Source organism: Eublepharis macularius, chromosome 12 (genome assembly GCF_028583425.1).
Source record: "Eublepharis macularius isolate TG4126 chromosome 12, MPM_Emac_v1.0, whole genome shotgun sequence".
NCBI lineage: Eukaryota > Metazoa > Chordata > Lepidosauria > Squamata > Eublepharidae > Eublepharis > Eublepharis macularius.
In genome coordinates this window covers 65511800-65535815 of record NC_072801.1, presented here as the reverse complement: position 1 = coordinate 65535815, position 24016 = coordinate 65511800, and the positions used below count along the sequence as shown (strand labels likewise).

Genomic DNA, 24016 nt, shown 5'->3' with positions numbered 1-24016 from the left:
CCGACTGAGAGCAGCGCCACCCAGAGGAGCTCTTTTTCAGCAGGGAGAAAAGACGCAGCAGCTGATTTCCCGCCAAAACTGGATGATGTGCTTGCCCATGTCCTGGCGGGAGAAATGTGTCAAAAACAGCATTCCGACTCACAGAGCTCCACCCGAGATGACCGAGAGTGCCAAGTAAGTGATCCTTCCTGCCTCTTCACTCCAGAATTCCTGTCTGCGTTACGGCAGACGATGAGGAAGGAAATTTTGTCCCTCTGCCAGGCGGACACCCTGTGGCCTAGTCATGCCACCTCCAGCTCCAGCTCAGGCCTTCTCAAGGAAGTTGAGACCAGGGCAGCCCATGGCTCACTAAAGCAGCCAGAAGGAACCTCCAGACTAAAGTTCTGGCTAAGTCTCCCAGATGGCCAGAGGAGGAACCCCTCACCAAGTGAGATCGAAAAGAGTCCAGTAGCACCTTTAAGACTAACCAACTTTACTGTAGCATAAACTTTCGAGAATCACAGTTCTCTTCGTCAGATGCGCATCTGACGAGTCTTAAAGGTGCTACTGGACTCTTTTCGATTTTGCTACTACAGACTAACACGGCTTACTCCTCTGGATCTATCACCCAGTGAGGATTCAGATGAGGGGGATTTTCTGCCCAAGGAAGAGGAGGAGGAAGAGTCTCCTACTCCGGAGCAGTCCAATAGACTGTTTCAAACAGATGGCTACCAATATCTCCTAGCCAAAACCCTGTCAGCTCTGGACCTACAGGAGGTTCATCTGGGGGAGGAGAAGGAATTCAAATCAGAGGGAACCAAAGCCAGGCCCAAGGGGAACAGGGAGTTCTTCCTCAGGTCCCAGGACAAAGCCAGGGTGTTTCCCTTTCCTTAGTTCTTTGAACGCCAACTAAAAGTGGAGTGGGCCGTGCCTGCGGCATGTAAACAGTTTCCCAATGCCCTCAAAAAGTTACATATGCTGCCTAATTTTTGCTAACGAGTTGTTGCAGGTACTGGTCATAGATGCTCCTGTAGCGGCCCTTCAGTCTCAAGGCCTTCTCTCCAAGGATGGACAAGGCACAATAAAGGACAGCCTGGATAAGAAGGGTGACGTTGCTCTGAAGAGGGCCCACGAGGCAAGGGCCATGACAGTCAAGGCTTCAGCCATAGCATCGACCATCTCAAGAGCATCAGTGGTATGGGTCCAGAGGGTGAGTGAGCTTCTTCCAGGAAATAACAAGCGGCTCCTGGAAGGGGCTAATAGAATACTCAAAGCCAGTACATTCACTGCGGACGCCACCCTTGATGTCCTATCTTTCTCGTCCAGAGCGATGGTTTCTGAAACAGTAGTGAGACATCTCCTGTGATTAAAGGCCTGGCTGACGACATTCAAGCCAAAACCATTCTGATGTCCTACCCATACCGAGGCAGAAAACTCTTCGGAGATCACCTAGACAAGGTTCTCATGGAAACCAAGGATAAGAAGAAGGCACTCCCTTGAAAAGAATTGAGAGATGAGCATTTGGTTTTCAGCCCTTCAGGTTACACCACACGCTGCCGAGAAGTCATCAGGACTCAAAACACACCTCCAAGGTCTCAGTCCCGCAAGGGAGACTTTCGACCCAGGCCCCAGAGACAGCAAGGGAGTCGCGGCGCCAGGCACAACTCGGAAGATAGAGGGCAGAAGCCCTGACTCACTGAACGCTCCAGTGGGAGGGAGACTGCTTCTTTTCCAACAGACCTGGGTGGAATCCAAGGCGGATGCCTGGGCCAGGGAAGTGGTATCCACGGGCTACTCAATAGAATTCGTCTGCTTTCCACCAGAGCGATTCCTGGTGTCTCCTCTCAAAAAGAACCCGCACAGACGCAATTACTATCAAAGCCATTCGACATCTGCTGGACATCAGGGCTGTGGAACCAGTTCCCCACAACGAAAAAGAAAAGGGCGTGTACTCAAATCTTTTTCACAGTTCCCGAAAGTGCCAAGTAAGTGATCCTTCCTGCCTCTTCACTCCAGAATTCCTGTCTGCGTTACGGCAGACGATGAGGAAGGAAATTTTGTCCCTCTGCCAGGCGGACACCCTGTGGCCTAGTCATGCCACCTCCAGCTCATTTCTCAGGCCTTCTCAAGGAAGTTGAGACCAGGGCAGCCCATGGCTCACTAAAGCAGCCAGAAGGAACCTCCAGACTAAAGTTCTGGCTAAGTCTCCCAGATGGCCAGAGGAGGAACCCCTCACCAAGTGAGATCGAAAAGAGTCCAGTAGCACCTTTAAGACTAACCAACTTTACTGTAGCATAAACTTTCGAGAATCACAGTTCTCTTCGTCAGATGCGCATCTGACGAGTCTTAAAGGTGCTACTGGACTCTTTTCGATTTTGCTACTACAGACTAACACGGCTTACTCCTCTGGATCTATCACCCAGTGAGGATTCAGATGAGGGGGATTTTCTGCCCAAGGAAGAGGAGGAGGAAGAGTCTCCTACTCCGGAGCAGTCCAATAGACTGTTTCAAACAGATGGCTACCAATATCTCCTAGCCAAAACCCTGTCAGCTCTGGACCTACAGGAGGTTCATCTGGGGGAGGAGAAGGAATTCAAATCAGAGGGAACCAAAGCCAGGCCCAAGGGGAACAGGGAGTTCTTCCTCAGGTCCCAGGACAAAGCCAGGGTGTTTCCCTTTCCTGAGTTCTTTGAACGCCAACTAAAAGTGGAGTGGGCCGTGCCTGCGGCATGTAAACAGTTTCCCAATGCCCTCAAAAAGTTACATATGCTGCCTAATTTTTGCTAACGAGTTGTTGCAGGTACTGGTCATAGATGCTCCTGTAGCGGCCCTTCAGTCTCAAGGCCTTCTCTCCAAGGATGGACAAGGCACAATAAAGGACAGCCTGGATAAGAAGGGTGACGTTGCTCTGAAGAGGGCCCACGAGGCAAGGGCCATGACAGTCAAGGCTTCAGCCATAGCATCGACCATCTCAAGAGCATCAGTGGTATGGGTCCAGAGGGTGAGTGAGCTTCTTCCAGGAAATAACAAGCGGCTCCTGGAAGGGGCTAATAGAATACTCAAAGCCAGTACATTCACTGCGGACGCCACCCTTGATGTCCTATCTTTCTCGTCCAGAGCGATGGTTTCTGAAACAGTAGTGAGACATCTCCTGTGATTAAAGGCCTGGCTGACGACATTCAAGCCAAAACCATTCTGATGTCCTACCCATACCGAGGCAGAAAACTCTTCGGAGATCACCTAGACAAGGTTCTCATGGAAACCAAGGATAAGAAGAAGGCACTCCCTTGAAAAGAATTGAGAGATGAGCATTTGGTTTTCAGCCCTTCAGGTTACACCACACGCTGCCGAGAAGTCATCAGGACTCAAAACACACCTCCAAGGTCTCAGTCCCGCAAGGGAGACTTTCGACCCAGGCCCCAGAGACAGCAAGGGAGTCGCGGCGCCAGGCACAACTCGGAAGATAGAGGGCAGAAGCCCTGACTCACTGAACGCTCCAGTGGGAGGGAGACTGCTTCTTTTCCAACAGACCTGGGTGGAATCCAAGGCGGATGCCTGGGCCAGGGAAGTGGTATCCACGGGCTACTCAATAGAATTCGTCTGCTTTCCACCAGAGCGATTCCTGGTGTCTCCTCTCAAAAAGAACCCGCACAGACGCAATTACTATCAAAGCCATTCGACATCTGCTGGACATCAGGGCTGTGGAACCAGTTCCCCACAACGAAAAAGAAAAGGGCGTGTACTCAAATCTTTTTCACAGTTCCCAAGAGGAACGGGGATTTGGAGATCCATACTGGATCTGAAGTATGTGAACCACTTCATCAAGCTATGCCGCTTTTGGATGGAGACCCTATGATCTATTGCAAAAGTGATGCAACAGGGAGAATTTCTGACCTCAGTAGATTTGACAGAGGCATACCTGCATGTACCCATAGCTCCAGTTCATCGGCAGTTTTTAAGGTTCTGTTTTGAGCAATGCCCTTCGGGTTAGCCACTGCCCCAAGGGGATTTACCAAGCTTCTCATCGTACCAATAATCAGACTTTGGGAAATGGGTCTCCACCTTCACCCATACTTGGACGACATATTGATAAGATCGAGCACAAGAGAAACCTCTCTCAGGGACATAGCGTTCACAATTCAATTCCTGGAGAGACTCGAGTTTCTGATAAATGTATCCAAGTGTTCGCTACAGACTTCACAATGTCTAGAATGCTTGGAACTGGTAATAAACACCCCAAAGGGTCTGTTTTTCCTTCCCAAGGAGAAGCTCAACAAGACCAAACAACTTGTATCTGGCATCATCAAACAGACACCACCCCCCTCCCCCGCTGGATCTGTCAAAGCTCCTGGGTCTTCTGACGGCGGATGGCGAGGCAATTTATTGGGGATGTTTTCGCACCAGGCCCTTGCAGGCCCTTCTGCAACCCTTCCAGTTACAAATAGCACAGAAGAAAGCCATCAGGGTGCAGGTCCCACACACAGTCAAGGAAAGCCTGCAGTGGTGGACCATCAAGGCAAATCTCCAACAGGGCAAGAATTTCCTCACTCCACACTTCATTCAGTTATTCACGGCTGCCAGTCTGATAGGATGAGGAGCCATAATGAATGGCTCTCCCATACAAGGCTGGTGGTCTGAGGGAGAAAGGACATTACCAATCAATGTTCTGTAACTGAGAGCATCTACCTGGCATTAACACACTACAGGGATCAGATAGCTTGCGTTCATGTTCTGATTCACACGGACAATGTTGCTGCAAAGACGTACATCAACAAACGGGGGAACCAGATCCTCAAGGTTACAACAGGAAGCAACCAGGATTATCAGATGGGTGGAGCACAATTTGCTGTCAATCCAAGCAGAACACATCAAGAAGGTACACAACATCTAAGTGGACTGGCTAAGTCAAGAGTCACTCCCTCCGGGAGAATGGTTGCTCAAACGGGAGACATTCTACCTCATCTCAGCCCGCTTTGGGGAACGAAGGGTAGATCTGTTTGCCTCACATCTGAACTGCCAAGTTCCAAGATTTTTTTTCGAGATACTTTCATCCCAAAGCAGAGAGCACAAATGCACGGACCTCTCAATGGCTGAAGGGCCTTCTGTATACCTTCCATCCACTTCCTATTCTCTCCAAAGTGCTCAGGAAGATAAAAGAGCAGAGGGCAAACGTAATCCTGATCACGCTGTGGTGGCCAAGGAGACCTTGGTTTTTGACCTTGCAACGCATGTCCGAAGAACCTCCATTTCAACTACCGGTACAACTGGATCTCCTACAACAGGGCCCGATATCGCATCCGCACCCAGAGTGGTGGTCTTTGACCAGGTGGAAATTGAGAGGGAATCCCTCCATCAGAGAGGCTACCCGTCAGAGATCATAGATACACTATTGGCTTCCAGAAAGAAGTCTACTGTAAGAATATAACACAACCTGGAAAGCCTTTACCCGATGGCGCAGATGGAAGAAGGTGGATCCCTTGAAGCCTTCCACAGGAAATATTCTGGGCTTCTTATAAGAAGGTATGAACAGAGGCCTGAAACCAACAACTTTGAAAAAGCAGGTGCATCGGTTTCCAGCCTGGTGTCTTCATGTGGTGTTGTCAGCTCTTACCAGAGCCCCCTTTGAACCAGTGAGGGACATTTCTTTAAAATGGTTAAAACTGAAGACTATCTTTTTAGTGGCCATAACTTCAGCGTGTCGTATTTTGGAGATGAGCGCTCTTTCCATACGGCCAGACTTGTGCATATTCCATAAAGACAAGGTAGTGTTACGGACAGACCCAGCCTTCTTACCTAAGGCATATTCAAAATTTCATTGCTCACAAGAAATTAATCTACCTTCGTTTTGCCCAGGCCCAAAACACCCAAGAGAACAGGACTGGCACAGTTTAGATGTGCGGAGGACTCTTAAGACATACGTTATTAGAACGGAGCCGATACGACAGACAGAGACTCTCTTTTCATCAACGTTGCCCGCCCTAAGTTAGGTTAACATATGTCTTCGGCAGCAATCACATATAGCATCAAGTCCTGCATTAGAGAGGCTTACAAGGCCCTGAAACTTGACATCCCGACTGGAATTACAGCACACTCAGCCAGGAGTGCGGCGACCATCACTGCTCTGTGGAGAAATGCTTCAGTAGAGGATATATGCAAGGTAGCTACTTGGTCCTCTCTTTCTACTTTTGCCAGACATTATCATCTGCACATGTACTCATCGGCAGATGCAGCCTTCAGCAGAAGGGTACTCCATCATGTAGTAGAAGACGAAGATCTAACCCCACCTAGAGAATAGCGAACTGCTTTGGGAGCACCCAAGATGTCCTCTGCCTCAGAGGGAGAACAGACCTTTGGCCACTTACCGTGAAGGATCCTTCTCCTCTGAGGTCAGGAGGACATCTTGCCCTCCCAAGATCTTCGCCCAACAACAACAAACCTTCAGTGGAGATCCAATTAGTCTTCTATCCTCTACTGCATGTCTCAGTCAAACTTGTTTTTGTCCTTTTCTGTCTGTTTTTTCCTTTCTGCCATAGCGAGGTTTTTTTCTTGTAGTCATAAGTTGGACACAGGTATAAGGAGAACACTGCTGAGGGGAGTCACCCAAACTGAGGAGAGACAGGGTGGTCCCACACACATCAAAGGAAGAGGAAGGAAAAAGATTAAAGATGCAGGAAGTTTAATATAGTAACAAGTGGGGACCCGCAATGACTTGTGGGGGACATCTCATTTCCCTCTCCCCCACCATGTCCTCTTTCCTCCCCTGCCTCCAACCTCTCCCCCTTTTCCTGCTTCCTTCTCTCGTTCCCACCCTCTTTTGTCTGCCCCCCCCCCGGCAGCATCTCCCCTGTAGCCCAGTTGCATGGTGCCAGCTGAGTCGGGCCCCAGATGGATGGTGGAGACCCTCCAAAGATTTGTGAGGGTACACTTTTCCCTGTATCCCCTTCCCCACAATATTTCATCTTTCCTTCCTCCTGGAAGCTCCCATGTGCTCCCCTTTCCCTACTTCTTCTCTCCTTCAAACCAGCTGATCAACTTAGCTTTTAACTGCCCCCCCCCACCATCTTCATCAATGTTTCTTAATTTACTTTCTTTGGATACTGCCTTTCTCCACAGTGGGAACCCAAAGCAGCTTACATCATTCTCCTTGCCTTCCTATTATCCTCACAACAACTCTGAGAGGTAGGTTAGGTTGAGAATGAGAGTGTGTGACTGGATCAAAGACACCCAGTTAGATTTTCCAGCAGAGTGGTGATTCAAACCTGGTTATCCCACATCCCACTCTGAAACTAACCACTACACTACATGGGCTTTTGTGAGGGGGAGGGTGTGCTGTTGCACAGTAGCAAGCAGACAAGCCTGGTTGCATCATGCAAGTCATGTGGTATCAAGTGGTTGATTCTGGGCCTGGCCCCAATGAGTCCTCCCTCAAAGGCCGAAACAGTGCTGGGAAGGCCCCTGCCACTCCCCCTGTCTTTTAGTGACAGCCACCAAGCCTGGAATACTGGCAGAACTGTTATGGTTTATTTATTTATGTTATTTATATTCCGCCTTTCTCACCGAGACTCAAGGCGGATTACATAGTGTGAGATTAGTACAATTAGTGACAAGGACAAGGGCAGGCATTTCCATACACTGTCATGGGGTAAAAGAATATAAGTTTACAAAGATACAGTATTAGCAGGAATCCAGTATGGGGTTGAGGAATTGCTGAAACAGAACATAATCAATTCTAGGACTTACATTGAACAACATAAAGCACAGGTAGGATATAGGAGTACATATTTAAAGCAACAGATAATATGTAAGGCAACATAATGGTGAAATCTATGGTTTCAAACTCATTAGTGAAACATCTGGGACCCCTTTCCTACAATACCGCCCTCTTAGCTGAGAAAAAAGGCCTTTTTGAATAATTCAGTTTTGCATTGTTTGTGGAAAGCCAGGAGGGTGGGGGCTCTCCTGACCTCCTCAGGCAGGCCGTTCCATATGGTAGGGGCCAACACAGATAAAGCCCGTGTACTGTCTGCTGTTGATTTTGCTCATGTACAGGCTGGCACCTGCAAGAGACCCTGTTCAGATGAGCGAAGCTGCCATGGAGGGGCATAGGGAAAGTCTGCAGACATCTGGTTAAAGTGACAGGTGCTGCTTTTATCATTTTGGGGTTTTTTAAACCTCACCCCAGTGTTGTTTTTTTTAGGTTCCAGATTTTTCTACAAACCTAGGGCATTTTTCATGTGTGTAGGAAGATCTGTCATGTCGGTTCATGGCTCCAGTCTTCAGATTTAAGAATCCAGAGATCAGGACCATTTGACTAATAGTATATAAAATCTTCAAAAATACGAGGGCCCGATAGATTGAACAGTATTTAAAGTCTCTCTGATTCTGGAGTTGCTCATTTAGTTTTGAGAACAAGTTACCCTGGAGTGATGGAAAAGCCACTTTGTCCGCCCCCCCCCACATCCCCCCCCCCTTCAGCCAGTTCCTTCCAGGAGGCACAAGTTCTAGTTTTCCTAGGGAAATGAAGTGACTTCCCTTGAGTCCAACTCCTCCAAGCAGGAAAAGATGCTTTCCTGGCCCAATTCTAAGAATTATAACAGATACTGGGTTCATGGGTAGTCTTTGCATCATTCTCCCCATGCTGTTTTTCTCCTTAACCACCTGCCTCCACTCACAAATATTGCAAACCCCAAGCGGAAGCGGAAGTCATCAGACCTGAGGGAGCACCAGACAGGCTGCGCTCGCAGTGAGGGATATTATCACATCAGCAAGAAGGAGAAGGACAAATACCTTGATGTTTGCCCAGCTACCGTGCAGCAGCTGGAGGCGGTTGATATACAGGTAAAATCCAGGACGCACTTCTCCCTTTCTCAAGCAACTAAACATGTTTGTTTTGGCAGTGCAGGTTTCATGTGTATACCTGCATGTAAATGAAAATTATCTACACCAAGATAATCCTGATTCTGTGCCTAGAAAGTCTACTTGCTGGAATTCCTTTTGTGAATTAGGTTAAGCAAATCTGCCTCATTCTCTTATTTTGTGATTGTTATTATTTTGCACAGTTTATTTTGCTTCTATTAATCATGGCAAGACAAGAGAATACAGGATACCGAATCACTGTCTTTGGGTACTGCGAAGGTTCTTTGGCAGTTTTTCTAGCTTCTAAGCTTTTCAACCAGGCAATTCCCACATGCTTTGAAGCGTATTTTACAACCGTAAATCTTGAAAGCTTGCTTTTAAACAAGCTGAAATTTGGAGGCAGGTCAGTTTGGCAGTTCTTTTGCGTTTCTCCAGGTGCACATTGAACATAGCAGATGTGCACAAAACTCAGAAGGTTTTGCTCGGTAATGGAAACGAGCAGCAGCCTTAGATCACTAATATCCCTGACAAAGCGCTTTCCATTATTTGTTCCCTGTAAGCAAGTGTCCATGATAGTATGTACCTTATATGTTGGGCTGCACTGTGTGTGACCAGATTGTTACATTGGGAGCATCTCTGTCTAGCGGGATTCCCCTTTGCCCCCCCTGTCCGTCCATTTTGGTGACTGAGAATGTTGAGGGTTGAAAAAGTAGATTTGTTGTCAGCGCACTTAGAAAAATCCCACAGGAGCCAAAGGAAAAGAAGGAGACGGGAGGAATTGGCAAGCTAGCCATTTAATTTTAAAAAGCAACTCCTAATTGGAGGGAGAAATGGCAGAATTGGAAAGAATGTAGCAGCACTAAGTGGTTCTGCGACGCATGGGACATGTACGTTCATGTGCAGTTCATGGTATTTTTACAGGAGATGCTAAGAACATTTGAATATTGGTAACCTAATGTGCAGTGGACAGAACTGTTTCTTTTAAAATCGAACGCACATTCTGGTCAAGGTGGTCCTACCATTCAGCTTTATTAGATTTAAGAAATGTTGATGCTGTTGCCATTCATGAAAATGCTTTGTTGTAGCCGCATAGGCGACCCTTGCTGCATACCACCTTACTGAAGCTGGGAAAACCTGTTGCTAGAATGAGGGTTGCCCCTTTTAATAATAATAACATTCGATTTATATGCTGCCTTCAGGACAACAACACCCACTCAGAGCAGTTTACAAAGTATGTTATTATTATCCCCACAACAATCACCTTGTGAGGTGGGTGGGGCTGAGAGAGCTCTGAGAGCTGTGACTGAGCCAAGGTCACCCAGCTGGCTTCAAGTGAAGGAGTGAGGAATCAAACTCGGATCTCCAGATTAGAGCCCCGCCACTCTTAACCACTACACCAAACTGGCTCTCAAGCAATGCTGATCACTTGTGTTTCCCACTGAGGGCTAAATTCTCCTTTCTTTCTGTTTTTAACCAGCTCCTCCCTCCTTCCCAGGGAACCAACCGCATCCTATCAGAGCGGCGTTCTGAGCAACGACGTCTGCTGAGTGCCATTGGCTCTTCTGCTATCCTGGATAGTGACCTTCTGAAGCTTAACCAATTGAAGGTACCGTACATGTCCTACCTGCTGCTTTAAAGGGAATAAAAAGAGTGGAGCACAAGATGTTTGTTCTGTACTTGGGGAAGAAGTGTGATCACTTGGAAAATAGGTCATCTAATCAGCCTGGCACGCATGTCAGAGGCTGAGGCTTCCTAGAACAAGAGTTGTCCTGAGGGCTACTCAAGCAGGGTTGCTTTTCCCCATAGCAGTTTTGGACTTGTGGGATACATTAAGGAATTAGAACTGTTAGAAGTGAAAGTAGACAAGAGTCAAGGCTCATAGATGGAACGTGGAGTGTGGGGGGATAGGCTAGTGTTGAGATATCAGGGGAATTGGGTCATTGAGATTGGAGAATTCCTGTCCTGTTAACTATGACAACCAGTCCACTTACCCTGTGGGGTTATATGTTTAGCAGAGTCCATGCGTCCAAAAAGGACCCCAAGTGATTTAAAGGATGCTTTTCCTTGTTGATAAAGAAGTAGATTCTTGTGATCATCATAAATCTTCAGGCAGAAAAATATGTTTTCGCACTGCACGTCTGTCAGCCTTTCTCTGAAACTGAGAAATAATGACTTTGGACTCTACAAGAAGTTAAACAAGACTTGTAGAAACCTCAGTCTTGTGTGCACAAACAACCACAGCACATGTGAATGATGTGTAGACATGGGCTTCCATGCGTCCCAGTACAACGTCAAGCCTTCCTGTACCCATTTCTCCTGTCTTTACCATCATTCTCTTTCTTCTAGTTCCGCAAGAAGAAGCTACGGTTTGGCCGGAGTCGGATTCACGAGTGGGGCCTGTTTGCCATGGAGCCAATAGCTGCCGATGAGATGGTCATCGAGTACGTGGGTCAGAACATCCGACAGGTGAGCAACACTTGAATGAGGCCAAGGAAGAGGCTTCCATGAACCACTTTTGAGAGGCTGTTCTACAGCCTCGAGTCTGCCATCTCAAGCCCCTGTTCCCTGGACCTCAGGAGTGATGTAATTCCAAGCAGGACTCTCAATGCAGATATTTCCTAGAGGGTGGAAGGATCGCACAAGAAGCAGCAAAGGTGTTTGGGACCCAGGGTGTTGAAGGACTTTAAAGGATTACACTTCTGCATTTTGCCCTGAAGCTAGCCAGGATCCAGTGCGAGTGCTTCCATATTGGTAAATTCCCATCTCCCCACGTTCTCACAAAGAAGGTCAGCTAAATCTTGCACTTTTAAGTATGGTGGGTGCAGTGGGAAGTAATAAAATTACAGGTACCAAAAATAAGCTACAGTTGTGCAGTGGTTAGAGTGTCACACTACAACTGGGAGACCATAATCAGATCCCCGCTCGACCGTTAAGCTCGCTGGGTCAACTTGGGTCAGTCTCCAATTCTGAGCCTAAATTGCCTATTAGGGTGGCTGTAAGGATAAAATGTGGTAGAAGAGAATTACGTATGCAACCTTGAGCTCCGTGGATGAAGGGTAAGCTAAAACTCAAATCCATAAATGGTAGGCCTGGAATTCCTGACTTGATCGCTGAAAGTACACTTTCATTTTTGGGATAGCTGGTTTTGATGAAGCATATACAGCTAGTTGACAGTAGAGGGTGCTGTGGAGATAGCTTAGAGCAGAAAAGTCTTTTCAACATTACCTTTGGAGATCACAGTTATTACCAGGAAAATAATTCCATCCTTTTTTTAGTCCCTGGAGAAGGCAAGCTACTTTTTTTGAAAGATGGACTTCAATCCCTATTCTAATCCGTACTCCCATGTGAGCCTGCTTGAAAGAGCCCCATTACAGAGCTTCCAAAGTAATCATTGGTGGCCACAGCAGGGCCTTTTCTGTTGTGGTACCAGCCTTCCAAGATGCTCTCCACACTTACATCTGCCTGGTGCCAAATCTGAAGAGGCTTTTGAGAGCCTGTTCTACAGCCTTGAGTCTGCCATCTCAAGTCTGCCATCCAGGACTTTTCTTGAATTTAATGTTTTATCTTACATGCTCTTCTGGTTTGTTATTCTGGCACTTTATGCTTATCTGGCTTGTTTTTTATTTATGTTACCTGTTTTACTGTTGTGTGCTGCTGTTTGGTTTTTAGGGAGATGCTGCTAATTGGCTTTGAGATCATTTATGATATGCTATGATACAGTGTTTACTATATGTTAAAGATGTTGTATAGTTTTTGTAACAGAGCACAGGGCATGTGTGTTTCAAATAAATGCTTCAATGCAAAGCTGTGGATGAATTTTTTAAATCTGGAAGGTTCACAATTGAATTCTAAAACATTTAAAATATCTAGAAGTAATCCAGTAGCAGAATTCGAGTTGTGCCTTCCACACAATCCCATACCTTGCTCCAGCAGGGCAGACACTGCTGTTGTCATTTGGTGTTTTCTTGACTGCCATGGCCCTCTCTTTCCCCTTCGTAGGTGGTGGCTGACATGCGTGAGAAGCGGTATGCCCAGGAGGGCATTGGGAGCAGCTACCTCTTCCGTGTGGACCATGATACAATCATCGACGCCACCAAGTGTGGCAATCTAGCCCGCTTCATCAATCACTGCTGCACGGTGAGTGAGATGGGAAGAGCAAAGGAACAGATTCCTGTTGTCTGTCTCTTTGCTAATCGGCATTTAGAGTAACATGCAAAACAGCTTGTGGGGGAGGGGATCCCAAGGAACAAACAACCTTAACATATCAGCATTACTCAGTTAAACTTTGAGGAGGACTGATCTGCTGCTTAACTTGTGTAATGCCGTAAGTGGCTGAGAAGAGCAGAGAGAGGTCCAGAGACAGTGACAATGTTCACATCCAAACATCCATCAGTGGCTAAAGAGGAACTTCCACACCCAAAAGACAGTAAATCTCTGAATGCCGGTACTGTAAGGCATCGGGGCACAGCCTTGGCTTGTTTGTTGGCCCTCCAATGCAAATAGTTGGCCTCTGTGTAAAGCAGGATACCGAACTAGGTGGTCTGTTCTTAACGCGTGGCTCATAGGCCACCGTAGCTCATCTTCCTAGATATCAGCCCCTTTTAGCTTTGCACAGAATGTTTTTTGGCACCCTTGGCCTTCGCTCTGCACACGGAGTGTCTTCAAAATGGAGCCTCCTTGGTTCTCTTGTCCTTTAGGGCAGTAACTTCATGAATCAGAAAGAATGTTGTTTTCTGGAATTTACATCCAGTTAACTCGATAAGCACCATGGCCAGCTCACTTCTGTACATTTTTCTCTTCTTCAGCCCAATTGCTATGCCAAAGTCATCACTATAGAATCCCAGAAGAAGATCGTCATTTACTCCAAACAGCCCATCAGCGTCAATGAGGAGATCACTTATGACTACAAGTTCCCTATTGAAGAGAACAAGATTCCCTGCCTTTGTGGCACAGAAAATTGCCGGGGCACCCTGAACTGAGATGGACCCCTGCCGTTCATATTTATTTTGTTCGTTCCCCACCCATATCCACACCCTTTACTGGCTTCAGCTTGACTCCTCTCCGCTTCCCACAGCGTTGTGCTGGGAAAACTCATTGCTCTATGATCCCTCCAGACACCTTTTAGCTACCAGGTAATTAGAGAACACTTCTGTCATCAGGTTCTGATCCATAAGAATTCCCCTTTTCTTCCTCCGAGCTAATCTGCCAGTTGGTAGTTCTCTTGGTTTGTTTAGATTCATGCTTCCAGCTCCCAGTTTCTCCCTGGAAAAATAAATTAGGCTTAGAGAGAGAATACCTGTAGATTTTGACTCCAGCAAAAGTCAGTGAGCCACAAACAACTTGTGGAAATCCAGGGACTACTTGTGGTTAATTCTACAAATCTTCTGGCTCTGTTCATGGATGCAGAGAACCACTGTAGCATATGTTGAGGAGGAGGAGGACAATTTAGGGTGTTTCCCCTGAAAATACTCATTTGGGGTTTCAATTTTCCAGCATGTAGCCTTCCATAGCAGAACTTTAGAATGTGCCAGTTGTGCATAAGATTTCCCAATTACATTCTTTGAAGCAGGGTGATGTTTGATGTGTCCCCCTGGCCAGATGTGGGAGCTGGCCCAGCACCTTCAACTGTTAAGAGGATTTGTGAAGGTGAAGACTGTCTATCTGTGTGTGTGTGTGTGTGTGTGTGTGTGTGTGTGTGTGTGTGTGTGTGTGTGTGTGAGAGAGAGAGAGAGAGAGAGAGAGAGAAAGTGTGTGAGTGTTCTGGTTCCTTCCCCCAGAGAAATCAGTTCTGTAGTTAACGGCATTGGCTTCCCATGCACAGAAGGCTTTAGACGCCTCATGCGCTGTAGCTACTACTCCCATTGGCTCCTTGGAACAGGAAGGAGTGGTGAGCTGGTGGCACACCCTTCCCCATCTACCGTCAGGAAGCTTTGGGGCTACACATCTGAAGCATAACGAGGCTGTTTTCTCATACATAAGCCTCCTTGCTTTCGGATATCTGTCGTAATGAAAGTACTAACCCCTAATGAAAGTCCTGTCCCATTAATACTTCCTAGCACTTGTGGCCACAGAAACAGAGGCCTTGAAAACCAATTGGGTTGTGTCATTCATGTTGCAGTCTCCCTTTTAAGTTCCCGTTGTTTACCCTATATCATATCATTTACCCTATAACAAAGGGGCGTAAAAAACTAACCAAAATAATGACGGGGAGGGGAATTTAAGTTTCTTTCCTTGATACAAGTTGTGACTTCTACAAAGTTGACTTGCAGCATAAGCTACAACCTTCCCCCTTCCCATCCAACCTTAATAATTTTTCTTTAGGAGAAGAAAGTTGTGTATATATCTATTCCAGATGGATTGGCTGTTTCTTGTAGAAACACACAAGTTTATTGGTATGTAAATATATTTTTTTTGCTTTTCTCTTCATACTAAAAAGAAACAAAGCTGTAAATAATGTTGCATTGTATTTCCTTCTGATTTTTTAGCCCCACTGGCACCCTGCCACCTTTTTTAATGCAAGGCAGATTTTTTTTTCCTGGGGAAAAAGTATAAAACCTTCAAGATGGTGGATTAGAGGTCAAAGAGGCATATTTCTAATGGGAGTCAGATTTGAAAGATGAAACACTTGGGCAGTGGATTTATGAAAATTTTAATAGCACAATACTTTTTGTTGGACTCTTGCCTGAAGGTACCCCTCCATCTCATTAAACACTGCTGCATGTGCACTTGCCAATGTAACGTGCCGGTTCTACCCTTTCTTTCAGTCTACACAAGCAAATTGGTCTGATAGAAACATCTTCTCTCGTGGATCCGCATTGCAACTGTTTCTCATGCTGTGCTCCCTTTTTGCGTCTCTTGGGGGCAGTTTCAAGACTGACAGCATATTCTGCTCTTCCTGTGTTACGGCCTTTGGATGCAAAACAAGCAATATAACTGCATTGCCCTCTTCAGTGTGCATTTCCCTCAAGGACTTTGAGGGAGTTTCAGCGATAGCTGATTGGAAACGTTTTCAAGGGGGGCTTCCTTTCCAAAGTGGCGGAGTTTTGGCACTTGCCTTGCAAGCCCTGACCAGTTTTGAGGGATAGCATGTTCCAAGAAATGGAAAATTTCATCACTGACCTTAGAAAGCTATAGCAGGACTTGTCCAGAGCAAATATTTTGGGGGAGCCAGAAGTTGCAGTTGCTTCACAAGAAAAGTAACGAGTCTGCTGCATGCTTTAAAAATCTTAACCTTTGTCTCTCCTCTGCTGTTGTTTTGTTCTTAACACAAGTCTGTGCAACTTTTGCCCATCACTGCTTATAGGTTTCCGCCACTTCCTTGCTATACACAAAACATCTTAGCATCTCAGGTATTGGAAAGGACGAGTTCTCTGAGTAAGGAAAATAGGAAGTCAGTGCAAAGAAGTATTTGTTTGTATGCTGTTATATCGCTGTGGAAAAACTGAAGCAAAGCCCCCAAAGGCTTGCCTTCTTGACACTGGCTTCCTTCCCTTTCTCGTCTTGTTTTGTTTCTGATTTGCCTGTCATGGTTCATTCTATTGTGTAACAAAGCAGAAGTCATCCTTCTTTTTAAAGATTCTGTTATCTGTTTTTCCCCCTTCCTTACTTTCTGAACTTGTCCTCTTCTGTTTGTTATGTCTGAAACAGCCATCTCATTCAGTTTATTTTATAAAAGAATATCACAAGTAACAGAAGCTTGTAGATTATTTAAAAAGACACAAGGCCAGTTTTGGTTCTGGGTTTGAGAGGGAAAAAATGGTTTTTCTCCCTGCAGTATGTCATTTCCCAGTCGCCTTCTTCTTGGGTCAAAATCGCCTATAAGGGGAGGATAAATGTAATCGTCTGTGATTAAATGGGTAAATGAAAATTGGCCCTTCTAGCTTGTCTGTTTTACATCCCTTGAGTTGCTGTCAAAGCTGAAGAATAGTTTATCTTCAGAGTGCTGTCCGTAATTACTGAAAACTTGAATAGCCTCCAACTTCTAAACAATCCTTTGTTTTTAAAAATGACTACTATCTTTCTGTTTCTGTAGATGTTCTTAGTTATTCAGATTCTTGGATTCCCCACTCCCCCACCCCCATATGCAAGATATCTTTTTGGATTATTTTACAAAATAAACTTTCCTCCCTTCTGCCTTATTCTTACAGTAGCAAAAAGTGTTCCTACCTCTTAACAAATCAGGCAGTAAGTTTTGATTGCAGTCATATGCATCTTCCTCAGGGAGTATTTTCTTCCGTTTTTTTCCATTTCTCTCACAAGCCTCTTTCCACAGCTCTAGTTTCCTAATCAGTCTCATCTCAAAGCTTTAGAAATTAGAAGCTTCCAAATCCCCTGGCAGAGTTAAGTCCAACAGCTGCTTCTTAACTACAGCAAGTCATTTCCTCTCCATCAACTTAACTTGCCATGCATTTTAATCTACTGAAGATTTCTTGTTGGCAAGAGCAAACACTTACTGATATCTGATAACATCCTTAAATGCAAATAAAGGGGTACATGTTTATGTGGTAGGGGAGGAGAGATTGAAGCATACAGGTATATCAAGTGTCTGATTTTATGAGCTTTTAATTTTTCTGCTGAAGTTACATGTCATGCTGCAAAGTTTGGGGGTGTGCATTATTTCACTTCTTTTATCCCTGTTTCATCTTCCAGGCAGTAAACCTTCTTGCCTTCCTAACTCTTGTAGGAAAGATTCCTGATCCTGACTGCCATCTTCTCTCCCTCTCCATATATAAACATACTTCCTTCTAGGGGTCAGCTGAAATCCACTTGCTCTCTCATTGGGGATGGCTGTGCCTCGTTTGTTGACTGGATTATTTTATCCATTGTGCCCGAAATCTTTTTGAGCGCTCTCCTCCTCCAGCTTTTAAATATTTTTATGTTATAAAATATGAGCTGGGAGTGAAGTTTCCATTTCCTTTGCCCTCCGTTCATCTGGCAGTATATTAGTGCTGGTTGTGTGGAAGCTTTTTCCATTTGTTTAAGTCGGAAAAGGGAGAAACTATGTGGTCTAATCATCTCTGAAGCATATTGTACCCTACAACCCGCCTCTGCGGTGCATTTCCTGACAAAACAGGAAGTGAGGCATTTTGTTCTAAAGAAGGAAGCAAATATCAGAAACCTGCAATATTATTCCAGATGCTTAAACACCTCCCAACTGTTTTTATCTTTCAAAGCTGACTTCCATCTTCCAGTTTGTTGAGCTGAAGGGTTCTAAAATTATCCACCCACCCCCACCTCATTTCTTGATGTGCATTGATCTGTATAGATATGTGTATAAAATATGATAGATATACAAAATTAATCTCTCTGTGGAGGAGGGTTATGCTTTTTAACCTTCCTTAGCAGCGGTTTGCTGAGTTTTGTGTTTAACCCAGAGGGTAGAAATGTGGACATAAGGACCGATTCTTCCCATCCCCCCCCCACCTTCCCTCACTGCTCAATGGATGGGTCCCTTGAAGCTCGCATAACTACTCTTCTGTCTGTCTATATAAATATTATATATATATAAATATATATATAAATATAAATATATTTTCATTTGATCTTATCGGCTTCCTACTTGTAAATATGTTAATAATTTGTGGATTCATTACTTGGTGCCAGATGGCACATTTTTATAAAAGTCATTAAACTTTTATTGTACAAAATAAGAGGCTTGGAGTTTTTGTTCTTGCTGCTCTGCACAGGGTCTGAGTTGCTCCATCACACCAAACCCCGCTGAATTTCTGCGTCAAGGAAAACCTTGCATGTGTTTTCCAGATCAGGGGTGTCAAGTTGGAATGGACTGGAAAGCCAACACGCCCTCCTCCTGCTTGCCTGGTTGTATCTGGCCAATACAAATCCCCGGCTAGGCAGGGATGCTTTACATCAGCTGGTTGGCTGATTCCCTCCCAACCTGCAGATCACTAACCTAGATAGTTGTGAGCTTTTAGACTAAGTACTTTTCTCTTTCAAATATTCATCCCACCATTCCTCCCTGGGACTTCAGGGTACATAGGGTTCCCCCTGTGAGGTGGGTTGGACTGAGGGCCAAGCTGCAAGTGATGAATGGCACTTGAATAGCAAGGGAACAGACTCACGTGTATTCCTCCCTGTTCGCTTGTGCTCCACTTGCGCTCTGAGAGAGGCTGTCTAGCCCAAGAGTCTCATGAGCGAGCAGAAGTTTGGATTTGGATTTTCAGGTCAAAGTTTGGCACTCAAGCCCAAGCTTTAGTTTAGTTAATATTATAATCTGGCACTGTATCATCTTTATTTTTTTTGTGAAATTCTCTCCTTGGGGTAATTGGTGTATCTCTAAAAGAAATATCCAGTTCCACTTGAATTCAACACCAATCAATTCCACTTCAACTAGATAATGAAATTGGAAAAATTTGAAACTTCTTTTCATGGTGTTCCAGCTAAGTTGCCTGTAAACCATATATATTATAAATATAGAAGTAAAATCAATGTTTGGGTGGGGGTTTTAGTATTTGTTCAATTTACATCATTCTTTTTGTAAGGATCATCATCCTTTGGTTAAGGATAGAGAAGCAAAGGAGGAACGCATGCAGATGGGGGTTTAAAGAGCAAGGCCCTTTCAGGAAATTTGTGGTAGCCGCCATTTTGAACTACTCCATTAGAGAGCTCCATGCTGCCCAACAAATGCCGGCTTGGCCCTTAAGTCACCCAGATGTTCCAACAGCAGCATGGATTAGAGGATGTGAAACATCATTGAATAGAGATGGCTTTGTTTGCTTTCTTATGAAGCCAATAAACAAACCCCTTTCTAGGGGGAAAGGATCTTTTGGACTTTCTGCAACCTCATATTTGGTCTGGCAGGAACTGGAAAGTTTCTGCTCTGGGAAATCCTAGCTTTTGGTCCATTTCTTCCTGCATTTTTTGTTTCCTTTTGTATTTAATTTTCTACTGCCCCTGCTTTTCAAGACAGCCCTTTCGCTTTCAAATCCTCTATAATAGTTCCTTCCAATTAAAAATGACAAGTTAGATCCAACTCCTCTCTTCTACAATTTCTTCCCTCGAGGGAGAATGAATTCCTCTGGCATGCTTCTGTTGGAGAAAGTCTGGATGAAGTCATAGGAGAAGGGACTTGGCAGGTCCAGTCCATCCATTCACCAGTTCTTATTTCCATACACACACAGCAGGGGTAACCAAATCGGTAGGAAATCCTGAACTGGGGGGGAAAGGAAGGTAGAAGGGGTGAGAAGAGCAAAGATGACGATTTTATTTTGAAGGTGTATATCCTGTTCCATCTGTGTATGCAATGGCTAATGGAAATTCTCAGCCTATTAATAAGTCCAGGTGAGGAGATCGGTTTTACCTGCCTATTTTGGATCCAGGTCTTTTGGTCCCGCTACCTGTCAATTGGAATGCATCTTCATTAATACTCTGAAAATCCCATTTCTTAGAGCAGATTAATAGTTATTTATATACTTCATTTATACCCTGCCTTTCTCCCTCTGAGGCGGAGGACATCTTGGGTGATTCCCACCATCAGTGGGAGCCCAAAGCAGCTTATATTATTCTCCATTCGTTCTCACAACAGCCCTGTGGGGTTGGGTTAGGCTGAGTGCATGAGTAGCCGGAGGTCGCTCAGCAAGCTTCCATGACAGGGTGGGGGTTTGAACCTGGGTCTCCCAGATCCTCGTCCGATGATCTATACCACACATGTCTCATAACCTCAGCCCTGTTGTGAGTCCATCTTGCATTTAATGTGAATGGATTTATGCCTTTGGCATGCATATGCTTGATACAGAGGTCTGTTTATTGAAAGGAATCTTCACTCACTAGACTTCAGTCAGCTAGTTCAAGATATAAGTGGTCCCTAGGCAATAATCCCATATGGACTGAAGCACAACATATGGACTGGGAGACAACGTGCACGCACACTGCTTTTCCTAAAAGTTGCCCTTCCTCTGTCCATATTCCGTACATGCCAGGACAACTTCCGCATTCTCCCCCTTTCAGAATATTTTTCAGCCCTGTGCATTCCTCAAAGACCAGGCATTCGCACACTTTTGGGCTGTTAACTAGCTTTGGAAAAGAAGTGCAGTCAGGTAAGCTGAAGTAGGGGCACGGGCAGGTAAGGACATGGACTTTTCTTGAGCTTATTTGCTAACTGAGAGGAAGAGATGTGACTAAATGTGAGACCCCACCACAAGCTTGTTCTCATTCCTAGGTCTCGGGGTTCTGACCTGAAAGTTTAAGTGTGTCTCCAGGGAAAGGAGTAACATTTCAAGATGCAGAATCAGAACTGAGAGCAGTGTTAGCCCTACACCTCTGTTCATCAGGCTCCACCCCAAGCACCAGCTATTAGCACTAGGTTCCTCCCCTATGGGCCAGGTGCCATCCTCACCCCCACACACTCCAGACAGCTCCACCCCCTCATCTACCTGGCACCAGCTGCATCTTCTACCTCTCAAGATATGCTGCCACCACCTACAGCAGGTGGCAGAGGGTGGAGAGGGAAGCTGGGTCTCTAAAGCATTTGGAGGGCTGTAACGAGATCAGAGAGGGGGAGGTGAGTTTTAGGACCCCAGCATCCCAATTCCCTCTAACAGCTACAAAGCTTTTGTTTTAACCTTTTGAGACAGTTTCACAAGCCAAGTTTAAAAGCTAGGCAGGGAGTAATAATGCTTTCTGGCCACTAGGCGGCATGATGTGTTAACTTTTCCATTCAGCAGGGGCAAACAAGGTTGTGTATCTTACCAGCCAATTTTCATGAAGCCCTTCTCAATTATTAAGGGGGGGAAGCCAACATATTTCCCACTTAGCTCTCTCCATTTGTGCCACAGCCAACAGCTCATTCCTAACAGATAATAAATGAATGGGCGTTAGCAGCCTTTAGAAACTAACACACAGGAGGGAGGAGAGTGTGGCGGGTGCAACTTTTTGAGCAGGAGTGAAAGCCCCTTCCAGCTGGTACCTGTCCAGGATCCCTGTCCCCTTTCTCCATCGGTCTTCAGCTCCTGATTGGATGGCAAACAGACCTGAAATGGGGTGCACTGGAAGTGTTTTGGGGAAGAGGGAAGATGCATAATTAACTGTGGCGGCATTGACTGTCACAGGATATGGCGACGGCAACCAGCTTGGATGGTTTAAAAGGGGGAGGTAGACAAAGCCATGGAGGAGACATCTTATCAATGGCTATTGGACAGGATGGCTCAATGGAACCTCCATGTTCAGAGGCAAGCTACCTCTGGGGTGTGGTTGCCCTTTGGACACCTGAGGGGCCTGCTGCATGGGGCAGAATGCTGAGCTGAATGCTATGAGCCAGAGGGAGAACGGTGGATAGAGTATTTAAAAAAATAAAAACTTCTAAGAGTGGATTAGGGTCGCCAGCCCTTGGTTGGGAAATTCCTGGAGATTTGGGGGTGGAGCCTAGGGAGGGACCACAGTAGGGTATAATGCCATAGAGTCCATCCTCCGAAGCAGCCATTCCCCCCCCCCCCCCGCCCCAGGAGAACTGATGTGTGTGGCTGTACTTCTGGGATATCTCCAGGCTCCACCGGGAGTGGATCGTAGTTGTGGTGGATGGTGCTGTTTCATCTGAGCACCGGAAGCCGAGAAACTAAATAACACTATTAGGTGTTTGATCTTACTTTATATACACTTTTTCTGTATTCCTTTCTAAGCTCCGTTAGGTAGACCAATGTTATCACTGCACCTAATAGTAACCTATCTGGTTGCTGGGTGGGTAATGAAAGCCGAGCAATGGGACCACATGCAGAAAAGGTAGGGGTCTGTACCTACTTTGAGGAGTCCCTAGGTAAGCAGAAAGAAATGTAAATGGACACAAATGGGAAAAAATGGCCTAAAAATGCTTGTGAAAGAGACTGCCAAGAGTCAGCTAAAAGGGGAGGGATGCAGAGAAATCACCCCGAAAGCCCCTCATAGTGTAGAGACTGATAGGGTCAGAGATCCTAACTGTTCCTCCCTCTCACAATTCCTCTCCCCTAACTTGTTAAGCCCAGCTTTCAAATATGGAAGGGAGGGGCAGGCCCAAAGAAATAGCTTGCATTAAGGCCTCCTGCGGTAAGGCTTCTCCTTAACACAATTCACGCCCCCTCCCACTTTCTAGGAAAAAGAGATCCAAGTTTGGCTGGGAAATGAATTTAGGAAGCAGGGATTGCCTCGGGGACAGAACTTGCCACAAGGAAGGGTCATAGAAGAAGTTGTGGTGAGGAAGGAGCGGGGCTGTTGCAACCCTGGCTGAGTAGAGCTGGCACTTGCTCTCTCTAACCAAAAGAGGTTTCCTTTTTCTTTTTTTTTGCAAGATGTCTCCCTTGCTCCTGCGCAAGGCCTTGGGACCCTCAGCAACACTCAGGTGGCCACTTTCTTATTTATTTATTTTTTGCTGGTGCCTGCACTTTTCAAAACAGCTTGGCTGTGCAGCCACAAGCAGATGATTTTGCTTCATCTGCTGGCTGCTGCAGATGAAGCTGACGTTAAAGGCTCAAAAGCAGGCCCCAGGTGTTTTCCTGCTCTGCAGGTGTCTTTTCCCTTAACCCAATCAAAGGAAAAGGAGAAAGAGAACCCAGGATCCGCTGAAATATAACTCCAAACTGCAAACAAGTTGGAGAGCCAGCTGGCATGGTATAGTGTTTAGTGTGTCAGACTAGGAGCTGGGAGGCCCAGATTCGAATCTCCACTCTCAGCCTTAGCCTACTGAGTAGGTTTGTTGCTGTGAGATAAAATGGAGGAGAGAACGATGTTAGGCCTCTTTGGGGTCCCTGTTGGGATGGGAAAACAGGGTATGAGTATGTAAATAAATATGAAACACCCTTAATGGAAAGACAAATCAGCATTGCCAGCTCAACTGATAGTAGCTCCCGCCCCCCCCCACTACAGCAGCTGCCACGCAGGCAAAAGTTCAACTGGTGGAGCTGGCAAAAGACCTTGACCTGACTCTGGAGAACTACTGCTATTTAAAACAGGCAATGCTGACTTTGATGGATCAGTAATCAGACTGCGGATAAGGCAGCCTCACGTGTTTCCAAGTTCAGGGTTATAACGGGGGGGGGGGCAGGGAATTGCATGTGTTGAACTTTGGCCTGTCACACTGCTGCTGAACACCAGCCAAGCCAAGCTGTGAAAGCAGGCGGCAACCCTCCGTGGGTTAATGTTTGGCCTTGTGCCTCCCATTACGAAATGAGCAGGTGAGGGTGTTCTTCGTTTGATGCTG

At 45.8% G+C, this 24016-nt stretch overlaps 1 protein-coding gene across 4 annotated transcripts in view; it reads left to right on the top strand.

Moving 5' to 3' along the window:
- The window catches only part of SETD1A (SET domain containing 1A, histone lysine methyltransferase), a 41238-nt gene extending 22825 nt beyond the window's left edge, over nt 1–18413 (top strand). For 2 of the 4 annotated variants that reach the window (XM_054992980.1, XM_054992981.1), the window contains 5 exons: nt 8648–8817; nt 10313–10441; nt 11182–11301; nt 12835–12972; nt 13641–18413. In XM_054992980.1, the coding sequence (XP_054848955.1) occupies nt 8648–8817; nt 10313–10441; nt 11182–11301; nt 12835–12972; nt 13641–13814 (731 nt within the window). In that variant the 3' untranslated portion in view covers nt 13815–18413. The remainder of the gene's footprint in view (nt 1–8647; nt 8818–10312; nt 10442–11181; nt 11302–12834; nt 12973–13640) is intronic. The other 2 variants (XR_008597961.1, XM_054992982.1) reach the window with 2 other exon arrangements.
- The last annotated feature ends 5603 nt before the right edge of the window (nt 18414–24016 follow it).